The sequence below is a fragment of the Musca vetustissima genome, unplaced genomic scaffold, assembly GCF_032173495.1.
Source record: "Musca vetustissima isolate MV318-11 ecotype Yass unplaced genomic scaffold, APGP_CSIRO_Mvet_v1 utg30942, whole genome shotgun sequence".
In the NCBI taxonomy this organism is placed as follows: Eukaryota; Metazoa; Arthropoda; class Insecta; order Diptera; family Muscidae; genus Musca; species Musca vetustissima.
Window position 1 is genome coordinate 23937 of NW_026887064.1, and position 26704 is coordinate 50640.

The 26704-nt window shown below is 33.7% G+C and overlaps 1 protein-coding gene across 1 annotated transcript in view; it reads left to right on the plus strand.

The window, feature by feature from the left end:
• LOC133334545 (BAI1-associated protein 3) overlaps positions 1-26704 on the plus strand; it is a 44963-nt gene that overhangs the window by 8384 nt on the left and 9875 nt on the right. The window contains exons 3-5 of the mRNA XM_061542860.1: positions 2671-2914; positions 7596-7764; positions 15368-15665. Coding sequence (XP_061398844.1) covers positions 2671-2914; positions 7596-7764; positions 15368-15665 — 711 coding nt within the window. The remainder of the gene's footprint in view (positions 1-2670; positions 2915-7595; positions 7765-15367; positions 15666-26704) is intronic.

Here is a 26704-nt window from a genome sequence, read left to right on the forward strand (position 1 = left end):
GTGAAAGGTTTACGTTAACAAGCCAAGGACCGTAGAAGAGCTCAAGGACAACATTCGTAAAGAAATAGCCGCTATTCCGGCCGAAATGTTGGCAAAAACGATGGAAAATGCAGCAAACAGGGCACAATACGTCATCAACGCCAGAGGCGGCGATTTGAGAGATATCATATTCAAAAATTTATGTAAACAAATCTACTTGGAACAAATTAAATGATTAACATTGCCAATCGCCAATTTTTTTTTTCTTTGGTTAAAAAAAAAACATGGGTCAGTCAAATATGAGCAACCCTGTATAAAAGCCATTCTCAGCTCAATTATGATAAATCATTGACATTCAGCGCGTCTGTGATTACTCATTGATCTTCACATCGTCTATAAAACCTGTCTTCACTTCTTATATAAAGCAGAATTTTGCATCCAGAGTGTATGCAATGTTGTATTTCGGTTTATTTAGGGAAAATATTATTTTCAATTTAATATAAGTCCATAGTCGAATTTGTTTTTTTTAATTATTTGTTTTCAATGACACCTCATTCATTGACATATATAACTATGTCAATATAATAATAACTAATTTTTAATAATTATTTTAAATTATTTTTCGAATACACTAGAATACAAGCCACAGTATCTAGTGAAGTGACATCTGCACTGTCCAACTTCGTTTGGGGATAACAATATTCCGGTATATAATTATATTCCACTGATGAACCATTCAGATAGCTTACAACTGATCCCTTTAATTCTGTTGCACACACATAGCCCAATTGTCGCTGCTCCATTTCTCGGCCTTTAATTTGTTTAAGTCCCTTGCGATAAATTGTCATAACATCGGCTGTGAATGGAGTCCAAGGAAACCATAACTCTGAAACCAAATACATTTTTTTTTAATTTTATATAAAGTAAAATTAACTTCATACCCTCATTCATAATCGATTTTACAAAATCTGTTGTCAGCAGTGGATTATTTGTCATATACAATCGTGAACAAGCTGTCTTGGACTCATCGTAGCTATATTTTATTTTTATATCTACAAAATATAATATATATATTCGATGTCCACCACGTGAGGCAGTTTCGTCGACAAAATAAAATTGATCTCCGTGTCGAGCAGTGGTTTGGTTGATAAGCAAAAGGCAAACTGCTATGACTCTCCACAGTGATTTCATTGCTATCACTGGCATTATTGCCGTATTAAATAGATACGATTGTTTGTGGTATGTTTATATTGTGAATCATAAAATAAGCAATATATATATTTCTCGCCACATTTGTGGTCAAGGGTACTTTTGTGCTCTCTTAATTTTTATTGGGGTGATTTTTATTATTTATATTAATAAATGTAACAAGAGTTCTGAAATGTAAACTGTATATATTGCAAGATACGTTGTTAACATAAACCAGTAAGGACAGTAGTAAAGTCAGACTGGGCCGACTATATGATACCCTTCACCACCTTGGGTATATTCTACATATGTATCCTAACAGACGACAGGTTTTTGTTATATATCTATATCTGAACCGATTTCGGGAAACTTGCCAGAGACTAATTTATATTACGCCAGTACGTTGTGTCAATCGGCCTAGCTATGGATCTTTTCACGAAGCTTAGCAACAACTTAATTTAGTGCCGTATACCAAAATTCATGCAAATCGAAAGGTATATAGGGACTTTGGTGCACCAGTTACATAAAATCAGACGAAAATATATATGGGAGCTATATCTAAATCTGAACCGATGTTCACGAAACTTTGCACACATAATTCTAGACTTAATTCCGTACGCTATGCCAAAATTCGTTCAAATTAAAAGATTTCCAGGGACTTTGGTGGACCAATTACCTAAAATCGGGCGAAACTATATATGGGAGCTATATCTAAATCGGAGCCGATAGTCACGAAACTTTGCACACATCATTATAGACTTAATTTAGTACGCTGTGCCAATTTTCGTGCAAATCGAAAGATATATAGGGACTTTGGTGCACCATTTACCTTAAATCGGACGAAGATAAATATGGGTGCTATATCTAAATCTGAACCGATTTTCACGAAACTTGGCAGACATCATTCTAGGAACTTTCGTGGACTATTTACCTAAAATCGGTCGAAGCTATATATGGGAGCTATATTTAAATCTGAACCGATTTTCACGAAACTTTGCACACATCATTCTAGACCTTATTCATTACGCTGTGCCAAATTTCGTGCAAATCGAAAGATATATAGGGACTTTGGTGCACCATTTACCTTAAATCAAACGAAAATATATATGGGAGCTATAACTAAATCGGAACCGATTTTTCCCAATTTCAATAGGGTTCGTCCTTGGGCCAAACAAGTGAGCTGTGCCAAATTTCATCCAATTCGGATCATAAATGCGACCTGTACTTTGTTTACAATTTAACACCAACAGACGGACGGACATGCATAAATCGACTCAGAAAGTGATTCTATGCATATTCCTGAAAGGAACCATGGGTCTATCTCGATTATTTTTGCATGTTACAAACATATGCACAAAGACATAATACCCTGTACCACAGTGTGGTGAAGGGTATAAAAACAGATGGGTACACAACCATAATTACCACTATCAATATACGTAATTTGTAAAAAATTGCCATAATCTCAAAAATAAATGTCAAATTTTTCTTTTAACATTACAGCGTTCAAGAAACCGATGGCTCCTATTTTGAAAATTTCACATCGCTGGGATGGAAACGGGAAAACCGCCGTATGTCGGCAACGCGTGCCGCTGAGGCACGTGCCGAATCACTTCATGAGCAGGAACGTGAGCCGCCAAAAATTGCTGAAGATTCTATCGAAAGTCAAGAGCAAAAAGAAAAGCTATATTTGGAAGTATTGAATACCATTGCCAATACTGTGGGTGCATCAGCACCCGGTGGACAGGTAAGAAGCAATAACGAAAAACGACAAAGAAAACATCCGAGTTAATTCAAAAAGAAAACAGCTTATAACATTATTAAAAGTAAACATTATTATGGCTGCCATCAAGGTAAACTGATAAGGTTATGTATGAAATGGTGGTAATGTGTGTGCGTGCGTGTGTGTGTTTTGTTCAATGGCAAGCAAAAGAAGAATATGATAGTGATAATGCCATAACCACATCCTTGGGCTGCCAATTTCATTCCCCGCCCTTCTTTCTTCGCTTCACCTTGAAATGGAAACTAATTATTACTATTATATTATTTTTACTTTTCTTGTCTTTAAAAGGAAACAGCATCTCCACCCGACCAACAGCCACCCACCACTTGCCCCATTGACAGTTTGTAATAGAGATGTGTATCTAAGGAAAAATACTTTTCCATTTATATATAGACATTTCCATTATGTACATTCTCGTTCCTGGTTAAATTTCATTGTTGTATAACTCTAAATTATAAGAACAGAAGAAATAATTGAGAGAAGAAGTGGTTTTGAAAAGAGAGAGAAGGGGGAGAGAGAGAGCTAGGTAACAATGCCAAAATTACCAATTTATTGAAAATAATTAATTGGCTTTTCTTTCATAATAGTAACTTGTGAAATCAATATTGGTTTTCATTTTTTCATATTGGAATTGGAAATAATTTCAAAACCACCACAAGAATAAAACTGTTATAATTAGGATGGATCAGCACATGGAGAAAATTTATAATGTATCAAATAGGTTTTTATAATGTCGACGCCTCCGAACCATAGTGTGCTAGGTCGACTTAACATGTTTTAAAGTTCTTAACGTTTTTAGATACTACGGTCCTTAATTTAAATTCTCTGAAATTTTGGTTTGGATTGGCCGATGCCAAACCAAAGTTATAAGCAAAAATATACTTAGCATGGCACGTAACATTTAAGAAACGTCCATACTTTGAGAGCTTCTGCTGAAAAACTCACTTTTCAGACTTAGCAGACTATTCTTCGAAGGCGTCGATGTGTCAAATAAGTTTTTATAATGTATCAAATAAGTTTTGCAGTAGTATAGTAATTTGGTTGGATAACGGTATCGAACATCGAACAACCTTTTGGAAGCCATTATATATTATTTGTAATCAGCTGGACTGACAGGTATTGTTTGGCCCATTATTAAATCCCCGTCGGAATGCCAATTTGTACTCGCCCCACTGTAAGCCTTCTCTTCGAATATATTCAATAGAAGTCCATAATTTGACATAACACCTATAAGAGATTTATCCCATTTTTATGGTCCGAGTATAATTATTCATTCGGCATGTTTTTTTTTTGACATTTTATGTTCTGACAGAAAATGATCAAAAGGCTCCAATTTTTTTGAAATCCTCCCTTTCGGTATTTTGAAGGAATTAGTCGCATGATACATTTTTGAAGTAGCCCACGAATAATTGACCCGACCAAATTTCGGTATATTGAAAGGCCTAACTTAAATTTTGGTACTTTGAAAACGTTTACCTTGTTATGTTCTTCACTTGCAACAGATCATTCCATTTTGCAACTCCTCCAAAAAAGGTTCGTCTGATGAAATCACAATAAAGCTCGCAAGATAAATCTTTGATCTTTAGCATATACATTGTTATGACTCCTAGGATGTTTGGTATTGAAAATGGGATGTATATGTTTACGTTTTGGTATAACCCCAGAATAACATTACACCCAAATATTAAGTATTTTTGGATTTTTGGCACATTTTTCAACCGACTGGCTGAAAATTCCCCTTCCTTCAATGATCGAATTCGGCTCAATTTTTTGATAGCTCCCATATGTCACTTAAGGTTCTCAGAGGAGGAGATTTCAATGTAGACCCTACACAACAATGTTGTCAAGGTATTATAGCTTTGTGCAGCCCCAATAGCATTATTTATATTTAGGAGATGAAATGGACCAACAACATTATTTTTGTTTTTTTTTCCGGTCGCTCTGTAGGCCACTGTTATGTCACAAACACCAGAAAAGGAGTCTGGCCAAAAAATAAGCATGCCTGTTTTTATGAAGATCGGTTAATAGTTAGTGGGATGTTGAGATGATGCAATGAATGGAAAACATTATTTTTGTCTGGTTTTCTATAGAGGCCATTATTATATGAAAAACATCTGAACATCTGGATCTGACCAAATACTTAGAACGGCTGTTCAGATGATGATCGGCCAATATTCTGAAGGTCAAATGAACCGAAACCTAAACTACCCAAATTTTTAATTTAAGGCATAAATATTCACCTCGAAAAATATGCCAGTGTTAGAAAATGGAGCTGTTGTCCTGTAATCGATCAATAGGGTGCAAATATCGCGAAATATTAACCAGGCTCATAATAGAACATGCTTCGAATGTCCGATTTTAGCCAAATATGCACCATTTTGTTGCCATTTTTAAAGGCATTTCTCGATCATTTCGACGTCCGGCCTACCTATGCGAGCTGCATTTTTAACATCAAAAATTCCTGAACCAAAATTGCACATAATTGGCTGTTAAAGTATCGGAATCATAAACACAATTCACAATTTTAACCGCTTGGCTTGCATTTTCATTTTTGCTAAAGAAAAACTGTAGAATGATCGATACTTTACGAGAAATCTATTAATGCAGCCATCTGCCGAAAAAATAATCGATTTATTTTTCCGCATATAAATATATTCCCAACATATGAAGCGTCAAACTTTTTTTAAAGATTCTGGCCGAATTTTCTTACCAAATTTTCTTTACATTTCGGATTTCTTTAGAGTACAACGTGTCTTCTCCCTGAATATTTATACCCTTCACCACACTGTGGTACAGGGTATTATGTCTTTGTGCATATGTTTGTAACAGACAAAAGGAAACGAGATAGACACATGGTTCCTTTTGAGAATATGCATAGAATCACTTTCTGAGTCGATTTATGCATGTCCGTCCGTCTGTAGTTGTTAAATTGTAAACAAAGTACAGGTCGCATTTATGATTCGATTTGGATGAAATTTGGCACAAGTCACTTATTTGGCCCAAGGACAAACCCTATTGAAATTGGGAAAATCGGTTCAGATTTAGATATAGCTCCCATATATATTAGTCCGATTTAAGGTAAATGGGGCACCAAAGTCCGTCTATATCTCTCGATTGGCACGAAATTTGGCACAGAGTACTGAATTTGGTCCAGAATGATTTGTGCCAAATTTCGAGAAAATCGGTTCAGATTTAGATAGAGCTCCCATATATAGTTTCGTCCGATTTGAGGTAAATTGTGCACCAAAGTCCCTACATATCATTCGATTTGCATGAAATTTGACATAAAGTACTGAATTAGGTCAAGAATGACGTGTGCCAAGTTTCGAGGAAATCGGTTCAGATTTATATATAGCTCCCATATATATTTTCGTACGATTTAAGGTAAATGGTGCACCAAAGTCCTTATATATCTTTCGATTTGCAAGAAACTTGGCATAGAGTACTGAATTATGTCCAGAATAATGTGTGCAAAGTTTCGTAAAAATCGGTCCAGATTTAGATATAGCTTCCATATATATTTTCGTCCGATTTAAGGTAAATCGCTCTCCAAAGTCCCTATATATCGTTCGATTTGCACGAAGTTTGGCATAAAGTGCTGAATTAGGTCAAGAATGACGTGTGCCAAGTTTCGAGGAAATCGGTTCAGATTTATATATAGCTCCCATATATATTTTCGTCCGATTTAAGGTAAATGGGTCTCCAAAGTCCCTATATATCTTTCGATTTGCACGAAGGTTGCCATAGGGTACTGAATTGGATCCAGAATGATGTGTTAAAATCGGTTCAGATTTAGATATAGCTCCAATATATATTTTTGTCCGATTTAATGTAAATTTTGCACTAAAGAACCAAAGAATGGCCGACCAGCACACAATTTTGTACAATGTACTGAAGTTACTATAACCTTTCATGTGTCAAGTTTTCTTGAAATTGGTTCATTGCTTGCTTGATTGATATTACATTTTAAACAGTGAAGCATAAACAGTGAAGTTTCACAAAGTATGGAATAGATTGCAGAATGGCATGTGTAAGGATTGATGTTAGTCGGTTTACTTTTATATAAAGATCGTATTTTTAAGTTCGTTCAATTTCATGTCAATGTTCCTTCAAAAAAACGACATCTGTAAAGATACATATGTAGAATATCCCCAAAGTGGTGAAGGGTATCATATAGTCGGCCCAGTCCGACTTTACTACTTTCCTTACTGGTTTTATTCTCATTTAACCTATGTGGCTGTAATTTAGTCCTTTTTTAACTTAGGTAGTTTTAAGATATTAATTAAAGTTGTATTAAATTTAGTTTTTTTTTTTTTTTGATACGAAGTTACAGAATACTTTACTTATATCAGCGCTACGCACCAACGGCATACACACTATACTAGTTCCATCCTTGTAGTCGTTTTCTTTTTATTTCTTAATCTACCCGTTCCAAATTTCCAAAACCAATGGTTCTGCGTCCTACGTTTGTTGATTCGTCGTGTTAGATAGTTATTTATTTCTACCTTCGTATTAGTTAGTTGAAGTTCTAACGCACTTGTTGAACTATCTCCTCTTCCTCCTCTTCGTTTTCACAGATGGACGAGTCGACAACCACGTAAACTACCAACAATCATTTATTTATTTGCCTTTTTTTAATTTTCAGTTCACCCATTATAAAGATGAAATGTATTTGCATGCACAACGAGCATTTGGCATGAGTCCAGATCGTCATTATCGACTGTTGCATGCCACGGCTGAGGATAAACCAAAAGTTATCGTCCTGTCGGTGGTGGTCATTGAGGCAGAGGGGCTCGAAGCCAAAGATGCAAATGGTAAGTATGAAAAAGAAAACAGAAACAAAAAAAAAATGGAAAACAATTCGAAAACAAATGAATTGGCTATTAAAACAAACAATGTGTAAAATGAAAACATTGAATTACAGTACGGACTTCATTGGTAATAAACCTGTAAAGCACAAGTGTAAAACACATGGGATTCTGTAACATCTGATTAATATGTCGATTCGAATCCATTGAATTACATGAAATATTGAACAATTATAGGAATACTTGATTTCAATGTATTACGTGGTGGGAGAATTGAAACGAATACCATTCATCATAAGGTTGAGTGTATGCGAGGGCTGCTAGATTTATTTATAGGCTATTAATTAAAATTCATATATTTATCATTAAAAAAGCTTTATTCGCCCATGTGCTGCATTTCGAGTTTGCTCAAATGTGAAACATTTTCCCAAATTTGGTGTGCTCCATTCCGAATTCCAAAAAAATATTGGGAATATAATTCGAGCACATATTGCCTTGTGGATTGAAAACGAAATGAGATCGTACGTGTTTTTCTGAGCACATACAAGTTGAAAAAGAACGCTGAAGTAATATTTAACGTGTTTTACCAAAATGTATTTAAAAAATACAGTATTTACATTAGTTTTCATAGTAAAATTAAAGAAAATAAAAAGGGCTCCTTTTATCAAAAACAGCGCGTAACATTTTTTAGATCAATCTGGCAACTCAAACACCATATTATTAAAATAAAAATAGAATCTATAAAAAATCTACTTTTAAGATTTCCAATAGTCCTTTTAATAATGTTTCTTGCAGATGTGTGCAATTTATTATATCGATGTTGCTCCACTTGTTTATAGGGCAAAATTTTTGTCTAAAGCGTAACCACTGTTCCTAGATGCCACCTATTTTGCATGCCATTTTCTCTTTTGTTAATGCTGCCTAGCTGCATTCATATGCCAAATAAAAGCATCATGGCTGGATCCTGGTCTGCAGCTGTCCGCAGCTTGCACACACCTTGTCTTCCAGGACTTTCATTACCCTCCACAATATTTTACACATTGTTGTGAGATCAACATTTATATTTAAATCATTTGCCACTACCCTCTGAAACCCACCAACAGCCAGAAATCTTATGGTACCTGCTAACTGGAGGAATGGCACCCTTGTGTATGAAAGGACCCACTTCTCTCAAAATATCCATAAATGCTTATTGTAACACGTTCCAGTATCATTAGACTATTTCTGGTAGAAACCAGGGCAATTAATAAGCCAGTAGGCATATTTTTCTTAATTTTGTTGGTAAACAAATTGCAAATACCAATGAAACATATGTTTTTTTATTGAACACATTTCGTAACATATTGAACACAGCTATGCTTTCGAGCCGCACTTTCGCTCGAAATTGAGCACACCATTTTGCACAACATGGGAATTTAAAAAAGTATGGGAATTCAAAAACTCTCGGAACATGTTACATGAACGATTGTTTCTCTAAGCATTTTTTTATTCAATGTATATAATTTTTGTAATGCTAGCTTGTTGTTTATGCCATCAACAACCCGAATTTGTTAATAATTTGAAATAATCGGGTTTCTAAATGTTGAACAGCGCAATAAACCGATAATAGTCTGGTTCCATAAATTTAGCGGGTTTGTTTATTTGTTTTCTAATGATATGCATATGAGCCGGGTTTTTATACCCTCCACCATAAGTTTGTTTTTCCGTTTATAACTCATCGAAATAATAATTTCCGATCCGATAAATACATATTCTTGATCAGCGTAAAATTCTATGACGATTTATGCATGTCCGACTGTTGTAATTACTCTAGCCTCTAAACGAATTTGCATAGAGTTGTCTTTTGTCTGCAAGGAGGTCAAGTTGGAATTTGAGTTGTACTGGTTCACGTTTAGGGTTCTTATTATACCCTTCACCACACTGTGGTACAGGGTATTATGTCTTTGTGGATATGTTTGTAACAGGCAAAAGGAAACGAGATAGACACATGGTTCCTTTTGAGAATATGCATAGAATCGATTGCATGTCCGTCTGTCTGTCCGTCCGTCCGTCTATGTATTTTTGTTAACAAAGTACGGGTCGCATTTATGATCCGATATATATTTTCGTCCGATTTTAGGTAAATAGTGCACCAAAGTCCCTATATATCCTTCGATTTGCACGAAATTTAGCATAGCGTACTGGATTAAGTCTAGAAAGATGTGTGTTAAATTTCGTGAAAATCGGTTCAGATTTAGATATAGCTCCTATATATTTTCGTCCGATTTTAGGTAAATAGTGCACGAAAATCTCTATATATCCTTCGATTTGCACGAAATTTGGTACAGCGTACTGGATTAAGTCTAGAACGATGTGTCTTAAATTTCGTGAAAATCGGTTCAGATTTAGATATAGCTCCCTATATATTTTCGTCCGATTTTAGGTAAATAGTGCACCAAAGTCCCTATTTATCTTTCGATTTGCACGAAATATGGCATAGCGTATTGAATTAAGTCTAAAACGATGTGTGTTAAATTTCGTGAAAATCGGTTCAGATTTAGATATAGCTCCCATATATATTTTCGTCCGATTTTATGTACATGGTGCACCAAAGTCCCTATATATACTTCGATTTGCATGAAATTTGGATTTATAAGTTATTGAAGAACTCAAAAAGTTGCCGAATGCATAAAACATACTGAAATAAGTGTAACCTAACATGTGACAAGATCTGATGAAATTTGTTTAGATTTCGATATTTTGCTTTAAATTTATTTACATAATTTTTGTCCCATTGTAAGAAGCAACTCTATATCTGACCAAAATTTAGTATAGGTTGCAGAATGACATGTTTATACCCACAAAAGCTACAAAACAATTTTAGCTAGTCAGCAAAACATCATCGCGCCTTATATGCGAACTTTGACCTATGGGTAATTTTTTCTTTTGGGGTTTTCAAATACCCACCAATGTCTTTCATCCCCAATTTGAATTTCCACTCCTACAAAATCTTCTCACCCACTGAAATGAATATGCTGTTTATTAATTATAATATAAACTGTATACCTTTCATTTATTGTAAATGATTTTGTTGTAACGAATGATTAATATCGCTATTATTCGTTAATCATACGTACCATTGAACAACATTTAATTCCCATTTCAATTCTTAAAGCCCAGACACTTTCAACACCTTTAGGCCACATTTATTGATTCATTTATATTTATAACCTGCTTGCATGCCGCCAGACATAATGGCTGTGCACGCCATGAGTGTATGGGTGTGCGTGCGTGTCCGTGCAACAATTTGCACAAATATCCGTTTTATGCCTTCGAACAAATTTCCATTGCGTGTTCGCTAATATTTAAGCGTGTCGGCTGTCTGTTGATTGTTTGCCAGTAGTAGCAGCAACAAGACATACAACAACAACAGTGCATGCACACACATACATGCATGTTTGCAAATTTCCATTCATAAAACAAAACGTTTAATTTGCTTTGGCTGGCTATTTGCCAACGGAGGCCAAAACTTATAAATGACCCGATGTCAGGTTATACGCGAGTTAGCATAAAATTACGTTGCGGCAATAACCACGCAAATTAACTTCATTGCTGTCAATTGTCATTACTTGTCATCTACTGTAAAATTTTACGCTGTTAATTATGAAACAGAACAAAAAAGAATAAAAAAAGAAATAAAGTGTTAAATATTCCAATGATAATTTACATATTATTTAAATATAACTTCTTTTAAATTCTGTATTGTTTCGAAATAATTATTTTTGGAAGTATCAAACACTATATAAACCATTAAAATAGAACGGATACCCTTAGCACTTTGGATATATACACAAGGTACTCTACACTGTGCAATAAAATTTTGGAGGGTTGAAAATTCCCTTTGGGGAAGAAAGCACTTGGCGATTATATTAAGAACCCAAAATACAAATCCGCCACAAGTAAAGTTTTTGATTTGTGGCGTGACGATTTTTTTGCTGGTAACCCAAAGGCTTTATACATTTGTTTACTTTTTTGCTCGTCTATATTTTCTTGAACTGTACACTAAATACCACAATATCCACCACAAGATACCACAAGGGATCGAAAATTCAAGAAAATTTATGGTACGGATCCAACAATTCTTCATAATCTTCAAAATGTATTATTGTATATAGATGGGAGACATTTTTGTAGTTGATTTGGAGGTCAGAAATCTCGTTTTTATATTGTTTACGATTCAAGGAGCTAAAGAGTAAGTAAGAGTACCTCCCACAAAGGGTCACATTTTACAAACCTGTACATTTAATCTGAAGCGAATTGAATAATCGATTTAAATGCGAAAATGGGGTCTAAAGATAGGGTATAGGGTACCTTTCCACAGGTGGTCAACCCTTTTCTAAAAACATATATCTCATATAAAGCGAAAAAACCTGTGTATATAATTCCGTAGAACTCCGCAAGCTATAGGTTGAGGGTCGGCAACACCGACTTACAATATTTTACTTTTTTTTAAGTCATCAATTCAACATTTGTAATTTTAAATTGAAATCAATTCAACATTTGTAAATTTAAATTAACATAATAAATTTTCTTGGAATTGTTCATTTATATTATTTTTATATTAAATTTTATATTATTTTATTTATTTATTTTATTTTTATTTTAGTTTTTTTTAATAAAAACAAAAAATTCTTCTGTTTGTTTTGTCGGTTATGGAAATTATGCCGAAAATTGGCTTCAAATTACATATTGTCTCTTATTATACCCTACACAACTATGTTGCCAGGGTATTATTACTTTGTGCAGCCCCAAGACTTTGTAACGCCGCGAAATATTGGTCCTAGACCCACCTTTAAGTATACCGATCGTCTTATCTCGACTAGCTGGGTCGATCTAGACATGTGTGTCCGTCCGTCTGTCCATTATATTTTGAAAACACGATACAGCCCACAGTTATGGACCCTATTGTTTTTGGTAAAGATCGGATAATATTTAGGGGATGAAATGGACCAAATATTTAATTTTTGTCGATTTTTCTGGTCGCTCTAGAGGCCGCAATTATGGCCCAAACATCTCGAATTTTTATATGGAGAAGGGGATTGGTCCAAAGAATAAGCATACCTGTTTTGATAAAGAAAAACAGGTATGCTTATGCTTTGTGTTAAAAATGACAAAATTTGTATTCTATGGCGTATATATTTACTCCTGAAAGACATAGAGCCGGGAAGTGGATAGTATATCCAAGGGGAGTGGTTGACCTTTAAATTGATACCAATTATATTGTGGTATGTACTCGGATGTGGGAGTTACACTTACATATTTACAGGTGCTTATGTATTCAGATATTATTTAGTAACCCATAACCACACTAGAGGGCGGAAATATAGCACTGATCGCTTTGAAATTTTCCATGAGGTTCCAGTTATGGTCAAGGACAACGCCTACAATTTTCGGTGATGATCAGATAACAACTCGGGATGAAGTGGAGCGAAATTTTTTTTGTTGGTTTTTTTTCGAGACGATCTATAGGTCACAATTGTAAACCGAAGGGAATCTGGACAAGTAATTAGAGGGGCGTCTGTACTGAATATTAATAATATTCGGAAAATATGTCATTGTAAGCAAGTGGCGCTTTTGAACTCTAATCGGAAAAGAGGGTGCAAATTCGAGAAATATTGCCCAGGCTCGGAATAAAAATCCGCAGAAAGTTAGAGTTACGTGGTAGTTGTGTAGGGTATCGTATGGTCGGCCCCGTCCGACTATACTGCTCCGTTCACTTGTTTTTGATAAACGGTTGGTAACACTGGCAATGACACCCGGATAGCGCCATCTATTGATTTACATGATTGGTTTTAGCCAAACCATTTTTTCAGTTTACATATTTACACTCAATTTTCAAAAAAAAATGACACGGTATTAAATATTATATAATCGATTTCTTTCAACTACAAAAACGGTAAACCTATAAAAACAGAGTACATTCTTATTTTCTGATGATATTACATTCAGAATTTCTTTTGAATTTTATTAGTTTTTCTTACCCACGAGTGTAGGTGTGGGTAGTTGCTTGCTCTCTCTCATGGGTCCTGAAGTATTTTCTTTTTTTTTTTTTTTTGTGGTTTTCTCCTTTCCAGTTTAGTGCCACTAGTGCGAATATTGTTGTCAAGGATTCAGGTTGGGATGTGGTGCAGGTACACTTAAAGTTTTTATCTGTATTCGTGTATATAGATCGGTATTTGTTCGTTTATACTCTTTCTTGATATTGTTTGGATACGCTGATAAGGACAGGCGAATTTGGTTGCTATAAGCGTTATGTCGTTATAAACAATATGGAATAAATGGCAAAAATTACCTCGGGGGTTTCGTATAAGTCGTTATAAACAATTTCGGCTACATTTGTAATTTACAGAAAATTCGAATTGCAAAATTCAATAAATAATTGCGTGGTTGGGAATCTGCAAGAATTTAACGAAATTGTTTTCGATTTTTCCTTTGTTAATAATGTTACCAGTTTTTGTGTACGGTAACAGGCTATTTCTTTATTGATGTTGTCTGCAAGTTTTTAACGCAATAAGTGCATTTTTTCGGAGTAAATACAAATTTTTCCGTAAAGTAAGGGGTCACGATTTTACGCAAAATGACCATAAAATGTGTAATTATAAAATTAATTTACCAAAACCAATCATGTCATTCAATAGATGGCGCTGTCCGGGCACTTTTAAAAATTAAAGCATACTTTTAGGCGTAGACGGTAATATGAATAAAAACGTCATAATTTTATAAGCAAATTTATTATTTATTTTAAAATTTCAATGATAATGCATGATATTTGTAAAATATATCATACATATTTCAATCAAATACGCATAACATTTCCTGTTAAAATATTTATTCCGTATGCTAGTGGTGGGCATGTGTGCGGCTTCGACTGTAGAAATCCAATCCACTTTTGAAAACACGCGTTGCATGATCTGAAATGAAAGAACTAAGAAATTCTATTAAATTATGTGAAATATAAACGCCATTTATTTAAATATATTCTAAATTAGTAGAGGAAAAAATTATGAGGTCCTAGTTTATGATCTGTTAAGGAATTTAGGGACAAAGATCAACGTTGAATTTATTTAATATTTTCGATCAAAATGTGAGTGTTTTTAGCTTCAGATTTAAGTCTGTATCCAATAGGGTTATGACTGTTTTACAACATCGAATTCCTTTATCACATTTATATGAGTTTTTAGTAAGATTAGACCAATTGTTAATTATTAGGCGATTCTTTTATTTATTTATGGGAAATAAAAAAATTGAAATGGATTTGTTTCAAATAAATGTGGCGTCTAGAACCAATGTTTCGATGAGGCACATTTTTGCCGTAGAAAAGTGTATATAGTCATGAGGGTATAATAAGAAATATCAAATAGCTTGCGTCAATGTTTTCTGAACACCAATTTTCATTTTTTCACAATCAGTTCTAAATTCTCGCACTTTCAAATATATTAACAACATTTTACTTGTTTGTAATTTTTTTTATATTTTTAACTCAAATTGGTTTCCTTTTCAAACACAAAGAATTCAATATTTAAATTTAATTAAAAATTCTTTCTCTATATCTTCCCCTCCCCCATTCAAGGCTTCTCCGATCCATATTGTATGCTGGGCATTCAACCAGATGGTGGTCCACCCGTATCACCATTACCACTGCCACCAACACCACGGGCTCTATCAGCCGATATGAATGCATTCGATAATAATGCCGCCGATTCACCGCCCCACCGTAAGCATAGCTTTCGTTTGAGTTTCAAACGACGCGAAGGCAATCGTCGCGAGCAGCGTGATTCATTGGGTGGGCCGGTACCAGCAAAATTTATATGCGCCACATCAATAAAACCGCACACTCTGACGCCCAAATGGAATGAGAAATTTAAATTGTAAGTACAAAGAAGAAGAAATAACTACAGCATCAATAACAAAACAAGTCGAAACAACCACAACAAGAGAACAACATTTATCTCAAAAGCAATGTTTTGAGTATTTAAACACAATTGTAGAGAAATTTGATTTGCCTAAATTATTGTGATTCTTTATAACATACCACACACTGTGGTACAGATTATTATAATAGACTCATAGCTAATATTGAGGACACAAATCCAATGGATTATTCGATTTGATTCAAAACATTGCACATCCAAAACTTAATTGTATACAAATGTAGGGTATCTTTGGACACATGACGTAGAATGAAATATTCAGAATAAACGCACGGGTTGACTCATATTTGAGTGTATGTTTTTTTATTCAAAAACTTCGCCTACAGTCCTCCACAGCATTTTAGTCCAACACTGTTTTCCTGCACGTGTATACGACACACACACATACATCAGCATATCGTCACTATTACTTTTAATTGATTAAGTGTACGCCAGGAAGTCGGTTTGATGAAACAAAAGAAAATTAAATTTCTGGTTAAAAAGTTTCTTATATCATTTCCCTCTGGTATGCTCTGGGCTAAGAACATCGCAAAGCCAACCAAGTCATTTTAATGAAATAAAGTCAACATTTTGCCTGTGGTTAAGGAAATTAAATTAAGACGTGTCTGTCGAAGTTGTTCGTCATTTATTTTAGTTTTCCAATTTATTGCTTAAACGTGAAATGAAATGATATATATGTACGTAAAAAAACGATTTAGTTTTCTTGTGGTTTTAGAAGCAAACACTAATATAGTTTTTATACCCTACACAACTATGTTGTCAGGGTACTATAGCTTTGTGCAGCCCCAAGATTTTGTAACGCCGCGAAATATTGGTCCTAGACCCACCTATAAGTATACCGATCGTTATATCTCGACTAGCTGAGTCGATCTAGACATGTGTGTCCGTCCGTCCGTCCGTCTGTCCATTATAATTTGTAAACACGATACAGGCCACAGTTATTTACCAATGGACCAAAAACTTTATTTTTGTCGGTTTTTCTGGTCGCTCCAGAAGCCGCAATTATGGCTCAAATACTGCAAAATTTTTGCATGGAGAAAGGGATTGGGATAAAGAAATAGCATGCCTGTAAAGATTGGAAAATATTTAGCGGGTCAAACGAAACCTGACTTTTGTGTGAAAAATTACAAAATTTGTAGTCTATAGCGTACATATATTTATCCTGGAGGGACAAGTTGATAGTATACCCAAGAGGAGTGGTTGACCTTTAAATTGACACCAATTATATTGTCGTATGCACTCAGATGTGGGAGTTACACTTAAATATTTACAGATGCTTACGTATTCAGATATTAATTAGTAACCCATGACCACACTGGAGGGCGGAAATATAGTGCTGCTCGCTTTGAAATGTTCCATGAGGTTCCAGTTATGATCAAGGACAACGCCTATAATTTTCGGTATTGATCAAATAATGATATTGGAATGAAGTGGACCGAAAACTTATTTATTTATTTTTTCTTTCGAGTCGATCCACAGGCCACAATTGAAAGCCGAGAATCACAAAAGAAAACACGTTGGGATTTGTTAACCTCTAGTGGATCAAGAGGGCTCAAACATCGCGAAATATTGCCCAAGCTCAGGATGTAGTACCACAGAAAGTTAGATGTCGGCCCCGTCCGACTATACTGCTCCGCTCACTGGTTTAAATAAAATTTAAATTTAATGGAACATATTCCAAAAAAAAATCCTATGAACACTTTAAATGTTCGAACGAGTCATCGAAAATTGGAATGAACAGATGGGCCATTAGAAACATTGTCTTTGATAGCCATAAGAAAATAAATGCCAAATAAATGCCTTAAGAAAATAAATAACTAAGTTCTATGCTGATTGAGTGATGTCCGTGCTCCCAATGTTTAAGATAGAGCTTCGATATATTTTGCAATACATTTTTAATACTCGTAGGAGATTCGGTATTGAAAATAGAATATAGTATCACGTATAAATCCCCTGGAAATCTTCTTATCCTGCCAGATATGGTCTGTATATTAAATTTGTCATTCTGTTTGCAACACCTCGAAATATTCACCTGAGGCCACATAAAATAAAATATACACAGAAAATTTGTGTACCAAACATGTTCCAAATTTTGAAGCTTTTGGGAGCGTTTTTCAAGCAAACCAGCTGTAATTTGGTATTTTGGTTTCTCACTGGATAGAACATTGTCCTACTTAAAATTATCAATATTTGTCCCCTTTTTGGTAGCTAAGTCGGGTGTTTCAACAAAATATGCTGTAATTTTATATTTCAAATTCTCATTGCTTCAAAAATCTCACTACAAAAAATTATCAATATTGGCCCAAGTTGCCTTGTAGTCCCTATGTAATGCTTCCTCCATTATTCGGTATATTGGACACTTTTTAACCGAATGATTTTACGAAAAGGTCCACAAGCACTGACAAATATCCTTTAGAATTTTCAGTTTTTCAACCTGAGTGCTTGTAATTTTTTTTTTTTGGAGTATGAACAGCCACCACCACATACTACAATAACATAGTCCCCATATAAAGATCCCAACCGATTCGAGGCATTTTGAATATAGATTGTGGTTTTGAATGTAGATTTTATCCCCTGATAAAACGTTGGGCCCGGACGAACTTAACTAGATTTTTATATGCCCCCTACTTCGTTAGCGAATGTGGAAAATATTTAAACATTTATTAACAAATTATTTTATTTTCACAGAAAACTGCATATGTCAGAAAAATTAAATAATCAACACATTAATCTCGACCTAAATTTAATTTGAGTACCAAATATCATGATTCGAGCTCTAAAGGTTCACCCAAATACAAATCTTACCAAATTTAGTTTCATTAACACACTTACCCCGTACATACAGACATACCCCAATCCTACACCCCCACAGTGATCCTAAATCTAAATTTCAGGATTTCAACTCTATCGCTTCATCCACAACTTAAATTGTACCAAATTTGGTACACATTAGTACAAATTTCTAAAACTTCCTACATATCTCAATCTTACACCTCAACAATGATCCTGACTCCAAATTTCGTGATTCTAACTATATTTCTTCATTTAAAATCCAAACTGTACCAAATTTAGTACCCATAAGCAATAATGTCTTAAACTGAGTCCTGACCCCAATCCTACACCCCTACAATGATCCTGACTTCAAATTTCATTGTTCGCGCTCTATCGGTTGACCCAAATCCAAATTGTACCAATTATAGTACGATTTAGTACTTTTCGTAAACATAAGAAAAAAATTTCCAAAACTACGTACATATCCCAATCCTACACTTGAAATTTCAGGATTCCAGCTCGATGTGTATCTCCAAATTAAATTTGTACCAAATATTATACCATATAGTACTTTTCGTACACATGGGTACACGATTTCAAAACCATCTTCTTAAGGGGACCCCCCATTCTCGGGGTCAAACAATTTTTTTGACTTAATTCGAATCTACACAAATTCAAGAATGTCCCTACAAAATTTCAAGTGAAAATCTCAAGAACTCTTGAAGATATAGCCGATTTATTCTGTCAGCATCATGTGACGGCTGAAGGGCTTTTCAAACTTTAAACGTGTTTTTCTCTAAACGAATGGCGGGCACGATAACTCAAAAACCAATAATCCAATCGATTCCAATTTTTTACACGTTTCTCTGTGAGTGTATAGCTATCGTATGAACTAGGATAAAGCCAATCGGTGAAGAACTTCCTTATTTTTAACTTGGTTTTTGGTCAAAAATCGGCGATTTTCAAAAATATTTTTTTAAAGGTCCGCCATTTTTCATACGAGAGCCAGAAATGTACTCTTTCTAACACCTTTGGAATTTTCGGATTCCGATCTTCCAGTGAGGAGTTATCATGCCCGCCATCAAAAATAAGGACATTTCTTTAATTACAAAAAACAACAACAAAACAATAACAAAAATTTGTTATAAATTATTTTTTTCTCTTTTAATCTTCAAATATATATATATATATATATATATGCAAAGTTACATACGTTAACAAGCATTGGTATTGATTTACCAGCCCTTTGAAAATCTTGAAAAATTAAAATCGAGAAAAATGAAAATCGAAATTAAATAGGCTCGGCATCTCAACCCTAATTCGCAGTCCAAAGCTCCTCCGGTTCGCCAAATACAAATGGTTTCACATTTAGTACTTTTCGTACCGTTCTAGTACGAATTTCCAAAAACTTGTCTGTCACCTTTGGACCAGGATTGACCCTCACCAAAAATTTCATGATTCTAGCTTCAGCCTTTTCGTCTGGGCGTTAATGAATCGTTAATCTTTTTTATTGTATAGATTACATTTGGAATTTGAAAAGGACATACTTCAATACTTTAAATTTAAATATTGTCTTTTTTCTTCATCCTGATATCATCTCTTAGTTAGACAATATTTCTCTATTGTACAATTCATGGCGTATACTGAATAAGTGATCTACAATTTATGTATTGTAGTCCGACAAGGTGATTCACGACCATTTGTTTGCTTTTCTTAAATTAAAAAATATATAAGTCTCAAAACTGGCAGATGTTGAAATACCGGGCAATTCAACTTTTACAACACTTACAAATTCAAATCATTAAAGTCTCCGCCAAATTCAATACACCATTTCTCTCTTTCTTACTTCACTTCATATTGCAATCGGAATTTTATTATAATTGAATCGATGAATTAAAATACAACCAGCCAAATCATTTCTTGCAGTTTTTATCTGCGGATGACAACGTATCGGAATATCATAGACCTCAAAATATTTTGTTGAACCATTTTTATACCAAACAATAGCTCCCTGCAGTGGTGAGGCACATACAAATGTCTGATAAGGCATATACACCACCTTGCTGCTGACTTCATCGACATAATAACGATCGGTGGCATAATCTGCTCGAAAAGAATGAATATTAGCAAACCAAATATAGTTTTAGAAAATAAATATATAAATAAACATACCACTTTCCGGTCTCAACAACATTATTTCATATTCGGTATTTGAGTATTTCGTATTCAGTTCGTAACATTTCATAATACACTCGTCGTGAAAATATGAACGATTCACAACTAAATAGGGATAGCCAAATTTATTTGTGGCCACCAGCCACTGATCGGCTGAATGCTCTCGACTCAATATTATTTTCAAAATACAAATAATGATTGTAAATATGAAATGTTTCATTTTTGTTTTTTTTTTTTTTTCAAAAAGAATTGATATACTCGTTTGGGTGTTTTGTGTTAGACACTACGCGTATGACTGTTTTATTTTTACACTATTATTATAAATTTATTGATAAACATTTTATGAGTATTTAACTAATAACAACCACAAGACGCAGGCTAGTGATACGGTCAAATATGTACTAAAACGAAATGTCGACATCAGTTGCAGTTTTAATCGATTTTGATATGTTCGTGTATTTTTTAAAGAAATACTTTTTAATTTAGGAGTGTATAATTAAATTGGTAAAGGCATTAATTGTGTTATAAATGTACGATTCCCTGGAGCATATAACTATTGTCAATACTTATACGCCACATATATTTTTGGAATAAAATAGTTTTTTCCAGATTTCTTATTATTTTTTTGGTGAAATTTCCAATTCCAGAATTATTGTGAAAGCATCAACATTTTTATATATTAAAGTCAGAAATGGAGTTCCCATCATATGAGGAAAAAATCGAGTTTGCTTCATATTCGTCAACAAAAAATTGTCATAATAAATAAAAATTGTCAAAATAATCAACATCCTTAAAGGAAACTCATTTTAATTAGTAAAAAAATGGAATACCATCATGCTATTTACTACGTAGAACCACAACATTCTCTTTGAGAGCTTGATTCTGTATTTCAAATTAAATATTAAACCAACAATCTATTTTTCTTTTTCGTGTATAACAACAACGCATTTGCTTGTTTAATTAGAATTGAACCATGAAAACTAAAATTATTTTCTCATTATTTTCTCATTAATCTACGCGAACAAATATTATAATTTTGTAAATAATTAAACAATTAAAACATTTAATTATAAAACGGGATCAGATATAGTCAGAATATCTTCAATTTCAATTTGTGTTTGAAATATTGTCACAAATGGCCAAAAGTATGTTGCAAAAAACATAAAAATATTTTGTCTATTTTACTGTTTCTTTTTTTAAATTTGTTTGTGGAAAGTTTTACAAATATAATTGGAAGTTTATGCCACAACGATGTCCGATGACGAGAGAATATTTTTCTTACACATGTTTAGAAATTAGAATGATTGAATATGATTATATTCAGTATGTCGAATATTGCTATTATAATATTTCAATGTGTAATATTAAGAATACCTGATTCATATCGCATATGATGACCACAGTTTTCCTGATATTAATATATGCAAATATTGACCTGTAAAATAAATACTTAGATTTTAATTAAAAAAGGAATTACGATTAAAAGAAACAAAGGTTTTGTTATAGTTATATATAGGGCGAATAAGTTTTGTCACTAGTTATACGCACCAGTGGACCTCTATTTAAACACATCAAGAATACATATGTTACATGCTAAATGGACTTTGGCCAGAGGTTTAGAAGAAAAATATTTTTGATGGTACCTTTAGTCATTTATTTTCTAACTAAATATTTTATGTGGTTTCCTTTTGGTGTTGATTTTTCATGCATACCCCGATCCTACACCCCTACAATGATTCCAAATTCAAATTTCAAGATTCCAACTCTATTGGTTCACCCACAATTTAAATTGTACCAAATTTAGTACACAGTAGTACGAATTTTCTAAACTTCCTACATACCCCAATCCTTCACCCCCACCCCCACAGTAATCCTAAATCAAAATTTCATGATTTCAACGTTATCGGTTCACCCACATTTTAAATTGTACCAAATTCAGTACATCTTAGTACGAATTTCTAAAACTTCCTACATATTTCAATCTTACAACTCCACAGTGATCCTGACACCTATTTTCTTGATTCTAGCTCTATTGGTTCATCTAAAATTCAAATTGTACCAAATTTAGTACAATTTAGTATCCATAAGTATTAATTTGTTAAATTGAATCTTGACCCTAACTGAATCTTGATCCAAATTTCATTGTTCCAGCTCTATCGGTTCACCCAAATCCAAATTCAACCAATTATAGTACGATTTAGTACTTTTCGTACACATAAGTAAAAATCTTCCAAAACTACGTACATATCCTAATTATACACTCCGACGGTAATGTCACTTCAATTTTCGGGATTCCAGCTCGATTTGTACCATATATAGTACCATATAGTACTTTTCGTACACATGAGTACACGCTTTCCAAACTCTCTTCATATCGACCCTACTTCTCAACCTTAATTTGCATTCCAAATTTCAAGTTTTTAGCTCAATCCATTTACACGCTACGAAATAGTACCAAATTTAGTACATTTCAGTACTTTTCGGATACTTATAGTTATAGTTAGAATTTCCAAAAAGCTCTTCGCTACATCTATTCTACACTCCATCAGTGACCCTCAATCCAAATTTCAGCGTTCAAGCTCTACTGGTTCGCCAAATACAAATGGTATCACATTTAGTACTTTTCGTACTTTTCTAGTACGAATTTTCAAAAACCCAGCCCTTTCTGACACTTTTGGACCAAGAGTGACACACACCTAAAATTTCAAGATTCTAGCTTCAGCAGTTTCGTCTGGGCTTTGATGAATCGTTAAATAAGTCAGTCAGTTAATCCCATTACTCTTTTATTAGTATAGATTTGTACTTTTTAGTACATTTCATACCGTTCTAATACGAATTTCCAAAAACCCAGCCTTATCTGTCACATTTAGACCAAGAGTGACCCTCACCCAAAATTCTAGCTTCATCCGTTTCGTCTGGGCGTTGATGAAACGTTAAATCAGTCAGTCGGTCAATTACTTTACACTTTTATTAGTATAGATACAAGACAGTCATAACTCAAAAAAAGTGATTTTCGAGTTAATGATGCACGATTGTTAGCTATAATAGACCTCATGTTGTGAATGAATACCTCTTACACACTCTAAATGAGAAGCTGTAGATGTTCCTCTGTCCCATATAAAGTGTGAGTAAATTAAAAACTTAAAAGGAATTTTCCCTTTTTTTTTTTTTTGAGTTATGCCTGTCTTGCAGCAAATGAGCCATATGGACTTGAAGGCTTGTGTTTTAAAAATTTCCCGCATATGAATGAAAAATGTAAATGTAAATTCCTTAGCATATAAGTTTTAAAAAATCCTGTCAAAAAGACAGTATCAGCAAATATTTTAAATAATCTAAGCATAGAGAAACTATTTTAAAAAGTCATAGGACAGTCCTTAATTTATTATGAAACCACTTAGAAAATATTTTTAATTTCAATCCTCGACTTCTGCAAAATATATTTCGAAAAGAACTACGTTCATGATAGTGACTCTCCACACTCTACTTTAATCCAAGGAACATTTTACTGCATATATAATCACATTCTAAAGCTCTATATAATAAAATGAATATTTTTTTTAACAATTTACACATTTTTATTTCCAAGTATTAAAACACAAGCAGCCATATTATATTTTTGAAAATAATTCACACCCATATCCGCGTCTGGATGACAGCATTGAGGTATTGTCGTTTCACTGACACTGTAATAAATCGATGTACCATCCCTATAGTGTAGCAGAGCCCCCTGAAGAGGTGCAGAACAAACAAATGTTTTACCCGATTTGTAAATTTCTCGATCGAATTGTTCATTTATTTCATGTACATAAAAATTCGGACTAGGACGAGCTGAATAAAAAAGAAAACAAAAACTCATTGAGTCAAAACTTATCATTTTAAATTAAAAAAAAATTAAATATTTACCATAATCGGATGTTAAAAGCATAATTTTAAATTCAACCGCATTTGACCCGTCTCTATTCAGTTGCGAACAAACGTTTGTGGTATTTTGATATGATTGCTCGTGATCGTGTACAAAAACTAAATGTGGAACTATGGCCTCATTTTTTGCCATTAACCACTGACCCGTTGTTTGGTTGCTGAATTTCATTTGTAATAAAAATATAAAAAATGTGAATAATGAAATCTTCATTTTATTTGAAATCCAAATAAAATATCGTTTTTGTTGTTTTTCGTAAGAGAATCAGCAAGTGACTGACTGTTCACCAAAATCACAAAAACATCAAATAATTATTTAAAAATGCAAAAGCGAATTAAAAAAAATACCCATGTTAATGATAAAAGAATGTGTGGTACACCGCATCAATACTGATACTGAGTTCGTAGACCTTCGATTAAACCCTTTGGTCTTTGAGGGTTTTTTTTATATAAAATGGTTAGTGGAGACAAAATATGTCCATTGTTACTACTGAGAATGTAGATAGGCAGAATTATATATGACAAATTTAAATTCAAAACAACTCGGCTACGGAATTTACATTTACAAATTGTTTTCAAAGATATTCATATACGGATTTTGTTTTACCATATAAATTTTTTCGTATCCTTTACAAGTATCCTACAAGTACATATATACAAAGATAGATGTAATGCAAGTCCATTTGCCAGCCGTGAACATTTTAAAAAAAAGTTGAAATTTCACCAAAAAGTTAATGAAAGCAATCAGGATTTTATTCTAGTTTCATATCTGGCGTATCCGTATTGACAATAGTTATACGCACAATTGAACACTATATTATTCACTGCGTATAATAGACTTTAATCAACGACTGAATAAATATTTCTTTCGAAAGTCCACGCCTAAAGTCACACTAAAAATGTTTCAATGATAATTCCACACACAAAAATTTCCCTCAAAAATTATTTAATAAATACCTGTCGAAAGTGTCTTTAATTAATTCATACCCCCAAAATATATTTTTAATTTGTCCAAGGCTAAAAGTGGTTACAAATCCTATTTCTGTAAAAATCCACACCTCCACCTCATCAAATATTTGAATAGTAAATGTACCCCTAAAGGTACATTCAAAAATATGTTTCTTCTAAATCTCTGTCCAAAGCCCATTTAGCCTGTATCGTGTGTTTTCTTGATATGTTTAATTGATGGTGCACTAGTTCCTCATTCTCCCGTCACCGGACATCGTTGTGCAATAAGGGCTCAATTATATTTGTAAAGTTTTCCACAAACAAATAAACAAACCAGTAACGAAAGGAGTAAAGTCGGGCTGGGCCGACTATATGATACCCTTCACCACTTTGGGCATACTGGTACTGTTTAAAATTTAATCTCAATCAGACACCCATTGATAATTTGGTGTACAATCAACATAAATAAGTCGAAATTATATATGGAAGCTAAGTTATATCTATATCTAAACCGATTTCAAGCAAACCTGCCAGAGATTAATTTTTATTAACTTCAGTACGTTGTGTCAATCGGCCTAGCTATGGATCTTTAGTGCACAATTTACTTAAAACCATCACATTATTCTAGACTTAATTTAGTACGCTATGCCAAAATTCTTGCCTTTCACGAAACTTAGCATACATCATTCTAGACCTAATTCAGTAGGCTATACCAAATTTCGTGCAAATCGGAAGATATATAGGGACTTTGGTACACCATTTACCTTAAATCGTACGAAAATATATATAGGTGCTATATCTAAATATGAACCAATTTTTCCAAATTTCAATAGGGTTCGTCCTTGGGGCAAATAAGTGAGCTGTGCCAAATTTCATCCAAATCGGATCATAAATGCGACCTGTACTTCCGATATATATACAATTTAACATCAACTATAGACGGACGGACATGCATAAATCGACTCAGAAAGTGATTCTATGCATATGTGTGCAAAAGGAACCATGGGTCTATCTCGATATATTTTTGCCTGTTGCAAACATATGCACAAAGACAAATACCCTGTACCACAGTGTGGTGAAGGGTATAAAAATTAAAAAAAAAAAATGTATCGTGGTATTGAGACGGTATTTCGTGGGATTGAAGCGATATTGCAATAGAAATT